Raw genomic sequence first — 12,707 nt, 5'->3', positions numbered from 1 at the left:
TCACTTCTAAATCTACTGTTAGGGGTGTGCTGTTGATATTGTAATCTGGAGGGGATTTGACTTCCAAAGGAAGTGATAATGCATGTTTTCGCAATTATTCTTAGGCCATGGCTCTGGCACCAATCATATGTCTAATCTAGACCCTCCTAAATGATACCTACATCACTGGGGAATTCAGTGCTTTCCCCAGCTTGCATTCATAGGTGGTACTAGGCTAATGGCCCTGGGGTCTTTACACGCCTAGCCCATAGAGGTACCCTGGCATTGTGCCGCCCGATGTTAGTTCCCAGTGCCTCTAGCAAGTAGAGCCACTGGAGTGATCCCCGGGGTGAACTTTCTATTTCCCATACACTCATTAAGATTTCTCCTGAAGAGGGCTAATGAGGTGCGCTGCTTGACATGTATGGGAAGTCTGCTCCAGAGCATGGGTAGTCTCTGGGTTATGAACTTGTCCCTCCAGCATGTTCTGTTGATTGTGGTAATGAGGTTGAGGTCTCCGGAGCGTGTGGTGCAGAGGGATTGGGATTTTGGCAAACATACAGCCAGAGGCCTTCCACATTAGTCTTAACTTCAGAGATGTACATTCTGAATAGCAATGGTCCCAACACTCAACCCTGTGGCACACCACTAGCAAATGACCTCTTGCTGGACCTGGACTCACCCACATTAACCGTATGTCCTTTCCATGAGCCAGTTGGCTATCCACATGGTGACTTGGGGAATTATGCCCAATGTTGTGAGTACAATACTTAATTGTGGGCCAGACCAAGGTAGGCTGCATGTTCTGTTTTACCCACGTCCATGGCCTTACTAACTTTCTCAAAGAAATCCACCAGATTCAGTAGGCATGACCTACCCTTGACAAAGCCGAACTGGTTTGGGTCCAGTGTTGGTTTCCTGTCATTATTTATTAGGCCCACGATTATTCTTTCCACAGCCTTACATAAGACTAGTCAAACTTAAGTGTCTGTAATTTCCCGGGTCAACAGATTATCCCCCTTTGTCGGCCATCAGATTTGTCATCTTCCAGCTGAGTCCAGGTGATGCCATCTACAACTAATTCTGTACATCAGTGGGTGTTGCCTTTATGATTGTGGACATAACTTAAAAATGCCTTATGGTTATAGCCTTAGCTTTGGAGACTATTTTTACTTCCATGTCTGCTTTCAGACATATGACTAGCTCCCTAATTCAGTTGTTTAGACTTTTTGCGAAGGTGTGCGCATTCCCTCTTACGTCGATAGGTTGTAAACCAAACAAGAAAATCTAATTACTACCAGATGTCCACTAGGGTAACTTATTTTTGCAGTTTGACCAGAGTTTATTTCAGTCTGGCACCGTCATTTCTATGCAGCTGTTTACATGACTGTAGTTGTTTATATTGCTGTACAGGGCTTTTGTGTACGCCTCGACATAGGTTTCTGTGACTTCTGGATTTGGGGGAGCTTAGAAACTAGGTATGCCATCCCTTAATAAAGGGGTAATTTACTTTAAAGTTCTTAAAATTTGGGGGGTTATGTGGGGGGGGGGCTAGTTTCACCTTTACTTCAAGGGAGACTGCTTTGTAATCTGATCTTACAATCATCTCACTAGGGAGGTGCAGCACTCTCCCATATTTGCGAGTACCATACCTAATACATTTGTTCCCCTAATGAAGTGCAGACAAGCTGCTACAGGGCATATGAATTTACAAAGTCAAGAAATCTTTGTGCCTGCATGTTAGTGGTGATATAGGCCTCCCAATTAAAATCAGCCATGAGTGTGGTACTGGGCTGGGTGGTGAGTGATGATAGTAACTTCAGGTATGAGGTATGGTTTTCTTGGATCATGGTGGGGGACCTGTAGCTAGCAAGCATATTACATTCCTTGACCAGCCTTGAGGTGAAGTGCACGTATCCTTTATGTAGATGGATACACTTCCACCTTTTGCTCTTTCATGTTCCGTGAGTAGCAAGAATAAGACATTGCAACCATGCAATAACAAAGTGCTTTCCATGGTTTTGAACCATGTTTCAGTAACTGCAGAGACGTCAGCAGAGCTTCCAGGGAGTTTCTTGTTGAGACTCCTAGCATTGAGCAGTAACACCTTTAGCTTGTCCTGTGTAGCTTTTGTTACACTGGAAACTTTGCCTAGAATTCTTAAAAAAAAAAAAAGCACTATAGGGGTGGATAACGTTTTGGCCAATACCCAAAAGCCTAGAAGAAGTGACAGCTGAAAAACATCCCAAACAAAACAGCGTGGCCCATCAACCATCTTCTCCCAGGACGAAAAGTACTGAACCCCTTTGAATGACACCAGAAGCTAAGCCAAATGATGAAGTCTATAATTTTCTGCTGGTATTGTGGCATCATCCTTGGAGAAAGTAGAATGCTGCTCAATACTAGGCTCACATCTACTTGCGACACATATCCTGAGAGCTCAATCATGTCTCTCTTCATATAGTACAAGGAGAGATGTCTCAGGTCATTCATGCCCACACGGTCTATGACCAAGTCATACTGGTACTTAGGGGTAAGTGATCCGAGTGCTTGCATGATCTGGCAAATTCTGGCCCCTGACAGGCAACTAACTGTAACCTTCCCCTTATCCAGCCTGGTAAAAGGGTGTGCCTCTCACAATGGAGTTTCCTATGACCAGAATTTGGGTTGTGGAGTGTTTTGCCTTATGGGCTTGGTAGTTGAGAGATACGCAATGAGATGTGGCCTTTGAGGCACATCCGCATATGTGGGTATGTGTGTGTGGTCCTTTGCAGGTATGCGAGTCACTGACAACTTGTTTGTTGCTTTTTGTACCTGTATGCAACAGTCTAGCCTCCAGCGTCAATGTGTAACTACATCTATCACATACTGTGTTTGTCTGTTCAACAATTAAATGATTGTCAGCATACATAAGGCAATTGTTACATTGCCTCAGGAAACCTATGTCAACCATGCTGGATGCAGAGATAGCCAGAAAGTGCCCATCCATGGTTACAGGTCCTAATGTGCACTAGGAAGGATAGCAGTGGAAGGTGTTTGTAACCAGATGAAGGGGTTAGGAGGGTGGCTTAATGGTTGAGGTGTTTGCCTTACAAACACAAGGTGTAGGGTTTGAGTCTCACAAGGGATAATTGGCTAGGCTTAAAATGGCTTGCAAGGGCAATTAGCCTAGTACTAATCTATGATCCTATGGCAATCTGCAGCTAACCTAACCAGCTATGCTGCCTAGCGCCAGACTAGATGCCTCTGTGCAGTAAGAGCCCTGAGTACTATAACAAGCCGACCAACACGGTAAACTTTCACAGTATAATGAAAATAGCCAAGGTTTGCAGATGTTTGTGTCTGCACAGGGTACTGGCACAAATGAGCCAAATTTATACCAGCACTGGGAATACAAAAAAACTAACAAATGAGCCCCCCCGGCCAATAAAAACAACTACACTTATTAGTCCTGGTGTGTGCTTCCCAACTCTGTTAAATGAGGTAAACACCTACTGCTACTAAAATGAATAATCCCAGTCCACCTAATGTAAACGCACAGTAAAAGAATCCAGAGTGAAATGCTACCACAAACAAACTTAAAAGATACAAAAGTGTACTTTAAACAACTTATAAAAGTACTTTGCTTTGTAGAAATGAGCCACACACATTTCTATTACGTACACTAGGTACAAAAATATATGGAAATAAGTGCAACCAAATCCATAATGCATGAGAAAAAATATAGACTACCCATAAAAACAAGCTAATGAGTGCAGTCGCTTAAATTGTAGACGAGTTTAAATCAGAACATAGTAAAGCAGCAAATACAAATTTGCAAAATAATCTTTAGTACTAAAATGGATGTTTTATTATATACTGCGGTGGTGGTGCTGCGGTAGCGTTGTCACCTCACAGTTAGACGTTGTCCATTCAATTCTCAGTTAGAGCTTCTTCTGTGTGGCGACATGCGTGAATGGGCGTTCCTTCGTTGAAGGTTGTGCGTTAGGCCCGGCAAGCCAGCATGTAAAACTCTACTGCCAATCATTAGCGGACCGGAGTTCTGCTGTGACAAACAAAACTAAAATGGATGTTTTATTAATAAAAGCAAGGTAGATGGACTGGTCCAGACACCTTCCATCAGTTGTGAAACAGGTTCAGGGACAATAAACAATGCAAGTAAACTTACGTTTTACACTGCAAATATATCACAAATTCTTAGGATTATTTAGGTCCATAGGTATATACTAGGCTATGACCACCAGGGCCTTTATAAGCCTACCTGCACAACCCAATATAAAATTGTGCCCCTTGTATCAAGTGCACCTAAATTTGAGGAGTATGTTAGTTAGGGGGTGTTTAAAAAGTTATGTGCTTGTGTGTGTGTGTGTGGGGGGGGGGGGGTCACATTAGTTAGGGAATATATACTGTTTGCCTGTTACAAAGATAATACCCCTGAGACTTTCAAAGTTAATGCTAGTCTGTGTTTAAATATTATATATTTATATGCTCTTTATAGGTTCATGGGCAAGTACTAGGCCAGCTGCCCTTATGGACCATTACAAGCCTGGCCAGTTTTCCTTTTAGACGAGAATCAAACACACACTACTACCTTGTGCCAGAAGACAAAGACCTTAACCATTATACCAAGCCTCAAAACGCTGAAAGTTTAGACAGTTCATTTACATTATATATTTTATACAAAGTAGAATGTTATATAGTTTATGTACATGAATGTTATAGTTTATGTACATTTCTAATAAATTAGCAAGTTTACATTTTATCAGTTTACATGGGTTGCAATACAGTTTAGCTACCAGAAATTAAGATTTAAAACTGAATTTTTTTCAAGAAAAAAACTCAAAATAAAAGCACACAGACCATCAGAAAAACATAAGAGTTAAATACCATATGAAAACAGCCGAGATTCAGTAAGCATTTTTTAGAATTGCAAGCCTTTTAAAGATCTTATCCATTATCCCTTTAAAAAAAATTACAATCAACTTCCTTGAAGAGGTACTTAGAAAGGGCCTTCTTATAGTATCTTAAAAGCATGGATCCAAAGAATTGGGCATCATCACAACACTAACTCGGACAAAGAAACAGTATGCACTGCAAGGATGTAGAGGTTGCTGTGGACTAGTCTTGCACTACTAAACATAATTTACACTACTTCTTGCTACTCACCAAATTGATCAAACCCATTTTTATTTAAATGTCTACAAGGGTCATGTCCCTACAAAAGCTGGCCAATCAAAAACAAATTAATACTTTTACAGGGATCCCATTCTCAAAGTAACACTCACAAGGAAGATTCTACTCTTACTAGAAGCTGCTACAATACAGACCTGATTCTAGAAGGCTGATGATACCCTAGCAAAGCAGTACCAAGCAGGACAGAGTATCACCGTCAGCGAGACCAAGATCACTCCACAATTTCATACTAGCAGGACTACTACGACAACAATTCCCAGGATCAGTTACCACTCTGCCCCTATGAAGGGGCACCTCTACTGCATATACAATGCAGACAGGCTAAGATCAGAGTGCTTAAGGAGGGGGTTCAAAAATAACCTACTTTGTGCCAACAAGTCATGCCATTATTGTCTGGGCCCTTGGCACACATTTTAAATTTTGGTGATACTTTCTAGGATCTGGTCCTCAGTCATAATGAGGGGGAAGTATTAAAAGATTCAAGCAACAGGAAAATGTGAGTAAATTTGTCGGCCACGACACTTACTATGACTTCAGAATCATACATGGTGTCCCAATTAGGTTTTCTGGCCCATAGGCTAACATTTTCAGTCCAGACTTCACGTTGAACTATCCCTCTTAAGACTTAATTTTCCTCTATTTATGCCACTGAAAATTAAAATGCGACATCAGTTACATTATCTCAGGGAAAACATGAGATGACTCCATAGACTTTAATGGGCACATGCTGCGCACACAAACATATCCATTTAAAAGTATACGGAATATCCCTACAGTGATAACTCAAAAAGGGAAACATTTATTTGGAACATTACATTTCTATTGAAACAAAGGCACAAATAAGTAAGAATGAACTAATGCTAGATGCATTGTTGCACTTAACTCACTGGATGCAATACATTATTAGCATGTGACAAAGCACCAAAATCCCAGTAGACCTGCTTATGCTCCTAATGATGATTTTTTGTCAAAAAAAAAAAAAGTTGTATCAGCATTCCACCACAGGGCTTAGCCCCTGAAATTCCCCATCTAATTTTGCCAGAGAGGTCAACATATTTGTAAAAATCAAGAATAACTGTGGCTTTTAGGACTAGGTCAAGGGGATACAAAGCATTTTTGAAACTCTCCTGAGAACTTAGACAATCAAGGAATTAAACTCTCCAAATTGACATTTATTACTACTTCTGTAACACTCCACTGTTGGACAAACAACTGAAGTCATTAAAAACGGATAAAAAAATTCAACTTATGAAGATATCTTGCTTACCGCGGTCATCAAGCTAAATGGGATCCATACTTGGCAATGATGCAGTGACGGCCTTTACCAAATATGACAATATCAGGAGCTGAAATTCAGAATCTTGAAGTATCTGGGAAGAGTTATAATATCCAAGCAACTGTAAACAAACACCCCAACCCTCCACCCCCAGACAGTCTACAAAAAGTGAGAGGCTCTGTATCTTCACCCAAACATTTTGTGCACACATGTATAAACAACATCTTACAAGTCCACTTTATCAAACTGTTCTCTCAAAAAAATTACTTCAGGGGTGTCTCATCTTCTGTAAACAAAGATCCAGGATACTACTCTTTGTTCTGCATTATTTACACGCTACGTACACACATCATTATATATATATATATATATATATATATATATATATATATATATATATATATATATATATATATATATATATATACATATACATATACACACACATACACATACACACACACAGATACATACATATACACACACATATATATATATACATACACACATACATATATATACATATATCACACACATACACACACATATACACACGATATACAGTTCAGCAAAATCCATCACAGATGTTTTGACTCGGATCTTTCCCAATGGTTTTCTAATCAATCATATCTGAAAATGTATACACTGTGTCACTACTATATTTAGAGGCGTTTTGTTGCACACTACAAAAAGAGCATACACAGACTAAATATGCTTCTCTACAATGCAAATTGCACACAGCAATCTAAGGAAACATGAAGTTAATTACTTTATTAATTCCTTTTAACTGGGATAATTAGGTAAGGACCTCTTTTCAGCAGAGTCCCAAGAAGAAAAGCTCCAGACAAAAGAAAATAGTACGGTAACATATAAAATTGATGTCTTCAAATTATATGTTGCAAAACAAGCATTAACAAGTAAAAATTATGACAGTTATAAGGTTTCACATCATAAATGATTCATGATGACTATAGACTTGTAGAAGAGAAAAGGTAGATATAAATTGGAGCACTGGAGGAAGGAATTAAGAATATAAAGTAGAGAAGTACAACCCTTTAAAAAACATGCACGTGGTTACTCGCAGTGTGTCAAATGACACATACTGCATGAAATGACAGATACCACATATTGTAGAATTATGATCAGTTTCATTGTATTTTTCCCCTTTAACATAGTGCAGCTGCATCGTTGAAAGGTGTTGAGATCTTTGTGTTGCATTTTAGGGGTGCTCATATGCAAAGTGCTGTTTTCTGGGATTACGGCACAGTACATTAAAGGGTGATTTCAGAGTAAACATATAAAATACCAGATGTGGGGTCTTGAATCCCGGCAAATTTTTTTTTTTTTTTTTTTTTTCAGGATTCGTTTGATTAGGAGTCAACATCTAATTTTAGAAACATGAACTCTTGATAAATGTACCACAGAAAGACAGAAATATGCACCTTAATCCAGGGATGATTCATAATGATTACCCACATTCTCTGGAGTAAGCCAAGTAAAACCATTCTAAAATCATAACAATTACATTACCAATCCCCAAGGTAAATCACAATAAAATAAATACATATAACTGTTTACAACGTATAAAATTAAACTCACCGAACAAAAAAAAAAAAAAATTATAGTTCTAGAAACTGTATAGATTACTGTTTAACAAGTTAGAAGCATGCAGTCAAGTGTTAAGGGTGTGCACAAATGCATCATAAAACATGTTTTCACAGAAACTCTGCAGACTAAAGTTTTGATTTTCTTTTTATATCTAATTATATCACTTCTGTGCAATACATTTCTTAAGCATATTTTTTTTATCAGGTTTATATTAGGAACAACTAAATTATCAAAACACAAATACATGACTAGACACCAACCATTAATAAACGAAATATAAATACATACACAGCTAGACATTAAGTACTGACTGCAAAACAACACTGGTTTAACTTAAAAAACAAAAAAATATATTTTCAAACACCAGAAGCACTACCGCATATTTGCACTTTCTCGAGAAAACGCCTCAAGAATGAAAATGCGTGCCATGCCTGGCAACATAAGGCAAATGGGTCAGAAAATTCTATGAAATTCCACAGCTGTCACCATCGCTTTCAGGCCAAACAATACAGAAACGTTCCACCAATTTCATTTTCCCTAAACTAAGGACCTTTAAATTTACGAATTTAAATCAACATTTTGTAGCTAACTGTATGTATACTTAGTAACAGACACTCTCTCTCACACACACACCACACACACACACCTGTTTTGCAACTGATGCTAAACAAAACACCCTTCATGCTGTACCAGTCACTGATCCCATTATCAATAAAACTACACAGAAAATACAGTTTTTAATTCAGTACAATACAAACATAAGCCACCAGTAATGCAGTCAACTGCACTATCTGACATAGCAGTTTATTGAAAACCTACCTATATGACCCTAAATTTCAAATGCAGTACTTATAGTTTACTGCAGACAGAATGCATTCTGAGAAGCAGTAAGAAACAAAGTATCAACCGTTAAGTTCTGGAAAATGAAGAACAACTTATGAAACAATGAACAAGTGTTACAGAATCACATACACAAATCCTAAACAGCATGCTACACTGGCATAAACGAATTATAGAACATGTCAAAATGTATTACACAATATCACAAATATCAGTTCAATATTTTTATGAGAAAACACACTTATACTACAAGATGAATATTAATACTATTTTAGGTGATCTCTAATACACAGACATAATTTAAAAGACATGTCAGCATTCCCATCTTAGTAGCTACGCATAAAAACAATAACAACAGAAATAGCTCTGGTTTCTTTTTTGATGAGTGCAGAAGAAAACGAAGTGTTCCAGAACATCCTGGTAGCTTTGGGCCAAAAGGCAGTAACGTTCTCCCGTCCTGTCACTGCACCACACAAATACAATACACATGCTATAACTCTTCCAAGCGGAGCATCTTAAACAAAGCATCCAACAACTAAGCCTCCGTTTACAGAGCATCACACACCCCTAAACTGTAGCACTACAATAATTCTGAATAATCAAACAAACACAATGTGTTTAAACATAGCCCCTTTTTCTCTAAAAAAAAAAAAAAAAAAAAAAAAACACAGCTTAAAAATACAAATTTATTTTAGCTATTAGAATGCTCGATACAATCTTGATGAATTTCAGTGACAACATTTTTTGTTTTGGAAGTACTAAAATCAAGCTGCCATGCCAAGTACCTGCCTGCAGACCCAAATACAACAAACAGAGAACAGACAACGTTCACAGGGACTACTTTCCTATACACAAAAGAGAAATGTGAAACCTTTTCAAGTTCAAACACCCAAGTTATGAGTATGCCCATATTTCGTTTTTTTTCTGCAACGCAAGAATAAGCAGACATACGCACGTACATACAAGCCGACCACTTTAATCAAAACCATTCAAGATAAAACAAATCAATGCCAAACGCTGCTGGGATAAACTGTCCTTAAGGAGCACAGCAGGCACTAGTGTTTATGCAAAGTTGCTGCTGCTAATGCGAGCACATTTAAAGACACATCAAATAAAACAAGACAAACTCAAGGAAATAACCGTTTAAGTTTATATTTGTGTACAGCCACCCCTTCAAAAGAGACAAACCATTCCGTCATGCATTTTAATATATCACCCTGTATTCTCCCCATTCAATCTGCCTCTTCACTGTACTTTATATAAGAACAGGATCTGCACTGCACCGCACCCACCCATTAGTTCCATGCAAACTTAAAAGTTGAGACTGATCAAATTGTTACAGGCTTTTAAGAAGAGAAATGTGTTACAGTTTTTTTTTTATGAGACGAAAAAACTCTGTCCTCAGAAATCGGGATAAAGAAGTTGAACTTCGCTCGATGTAAACAGCCCCCAACATATCATGGGGGGGGGGGGGTCGTCTGTGCATTACAATTTCTCTGCTCAAACAGCCTCTCAGTGACAGATTGCCCATAGGCTTCACTCACCGACTTGCAGAACGTTCTCCACACAACCACTTTCCAAAAGGCGAATCCCCCGACGAAAGGGAAGTCCATCCCCGGCGGCAGAACTGCTGCTGGCCCCGCCGCTGCCCAGCCCCGAACTACCTCCTCCACTACCCGTTCCGCCATTCCCCCCTCCTGAGGCGGATTGAACCGGTCCAGTGGGGCTCTCATCTCCGCGGTACTGGAAAGAAGAGTACATGCATATCTCGCGTTCGTTTCTTGGGAAGGACCAATAGACGATACGCCGTTGTACGGGCTCCGGGATGCGCTCAAAGCGCTCTTCCACCCGCTCGAAGGCCCATTTCTCGGCTACTGTCTTAGCCGCGCAGTCAAGCAAAGACTCCGGGTTAAACGTACACACGCGGGTTGGCTGCCCGGAGCCAGCCGTTGAAGCACGGTGGAGTGTTGCTTGGCTCCGAGAGCAGAAGCGCTTAGCAGACGGCACCAGCTGCTCTCCCTCCGCCATTGCTAAACTGAATTCGAAAACACACTTGACTGGCCACAGACAAGCAGAGCTCGAGCACGGGCTGCCAGACTGATGACGTCACACCCCTACATCGCTACCCCCTCCCAGCGTCTCACGTCATCCAAGCACGCTCCTTTTGGAATGATGTCAACGCAGGGAGGAATTCAGGATGGGATTTTCTTACCAGGATTTTCCAGGTGGGAATTCTTTTCCATTCTAGAGTGACACGGCAGGTGGAACACCCAATGAAATGCAAGCATATCGATTTTGTTCATACAAAGGTCTATCATCTTCCAGCAGTAATACATACAACATACCATGATTATTCGCCTGAAATATTCTGTACTGTTGCACATTTGAAGCACGAGTTTTAAAAGTAGAATATATGGACAGCAGTACCTCTCAACTGTACAGATTTTTGCAGAATGTCCAAATTTGTACCTTAAATTTTAGGTCCATTTTTCATAAAATTGTGGTTTTCTGGCAAATTAGTGGCAAATCATTAAAGATTAAAGTTAGAAAATAATGATGGACATTTGAGTTTCAGACTTCATACCCTTCAGGAAAAAAATCATGCTAATATCCAGCCTGTTATTCTATCAACTTTCTAAGTTTGTAAGAGCAATATTTAAAAATTGTTCCTATTTGTGGCCCCTTGTCCCACTTTTATTTATGTTTTTGTTCAGATTTCTTACTCTTAAGGGGTTGAGAGGTATAGGCAGCACATTGGGATGAAACAGCTAGCATTCTGTAATGCCTGTTACCATCTCTGCACAGTAAACAGTATTTGTTTTCATGTTAGGGAGTGTATTGAGTTTGCTATTGTATGAGAAGCAAGAATCGCAATATGTTTGTTAATTGATAGTTACATCTTGTTAATTGACAGTTTCATCTTTGTCCCTAAACTGGGCTATAGTACCAATAAGTTCCAAGTCCGAGAGGATTCACTTCTTTAGTATTTATGTTTACTATTAATTTGACCTTGCAAAATTATGAAACACATAGGTCAAAAAGTACATGACTGTTGCATGAACCATACAATAGAGATCATTACAGCAAATTGCAATATTTGTAAACTTCACCTGTTACCATGTTGTATTTATTGTGTATTGTTCATTATTATTTGTTACCGGAAAATTCTGACTGGGCAGAAAGCACCTTTTCAGTTGAGGCCTGTGGCTCGGTGAAATGTACAATATGAAATCATACAATACTTTGCGATGTATAAAAATGCTTCTTTGTGTTACTAGTTAAAAGCAAGGCATTAGTTACATATATTTGTACTATACAGTAAAGTAATCATAGGATCATGGGATCATAGGAGATTACAAGGCTAATGGCCCTGGGGCCCTTACAAGCCTAGTCAAGAGTTTATCCCCAAAAAAGAAACATCAATCAGCACCTGTCAATGAGGGCTACAGGGGGAACCCCTGGGACAAATTTGTGGTTTTTCATCCACTCATCAAGGTTGCGCTTGAAGAGGGTCAACGACTTTCTTTGTTTGCCATGTATGGGGAGTCTGTTCTAGAGACAGGGAAGTCTCTGGGAGACAAACCTGTCTCTCCAGCAGGTTTTGTTAATGTTACAGCTTTCGATCGGGTAATGTGCGAGGAGTTAGACTTACAAATATGGACCATCTCTAGTAGAGCAGGGTCTGAGATTGCCTTGTAGGCAAGACACAGATCACCTCTGAACAATCTGTACAATACCAACTAGAGTGATAATGATTTGAGCCTGCCCACATAGGACAGGTGTTGGAGGCCATGGATTAACTTTGTGAGGT

General features: G+C 39.5%; 1 protein-coding gene across 1 annotated transcript in view; it reads right to left on the bottom strand.

The window, feature by feature from the left end:
- The window catches only part of ZSWIM5 (zinc finger SWIM-type containing 5), a 1,363,657-nt gene extending 1,352,604 nt beyond the window's left edge, over window positions 1-11,053 (bottom strand). The window contains exon 1 of the mRNA XM_044085901.1: window positions 10,441-11,053. Within this exon, the coding sequence (XP_043941836.1) occupies window positions 10,441-10,924 (484 nt within the window). The 5' untranslated portion in view covers window positions 10,925-11,053. The remainder of the gene's footprint in view (window positions 1-10,440) is intronic.
- Between the last annotated feature and the right edge of the window lie 1,654 nt (window positions 11,054-12,707).

The sequence above is a fragment of the Protopterus annectens genome, chromosome 10.part0 (genome assembly GCF_019279795.1).
Source record: "Protopterus annectens isolate FY-2018-M chromosome 10.part0, PAN1.0, whole genome shotgun sequence".
NCBI classification, from domain to species: Eukaryota; Metazoa; Chordata; order Ceratodontiformes; family Protopteridae; genus Protopterus; species Protopterus annectens.
The sequence above is the reverse complement of the archived record's forward strand: the minus strand, read 5'-3'. Positions and strand labels throughout refer to the sequence as shown.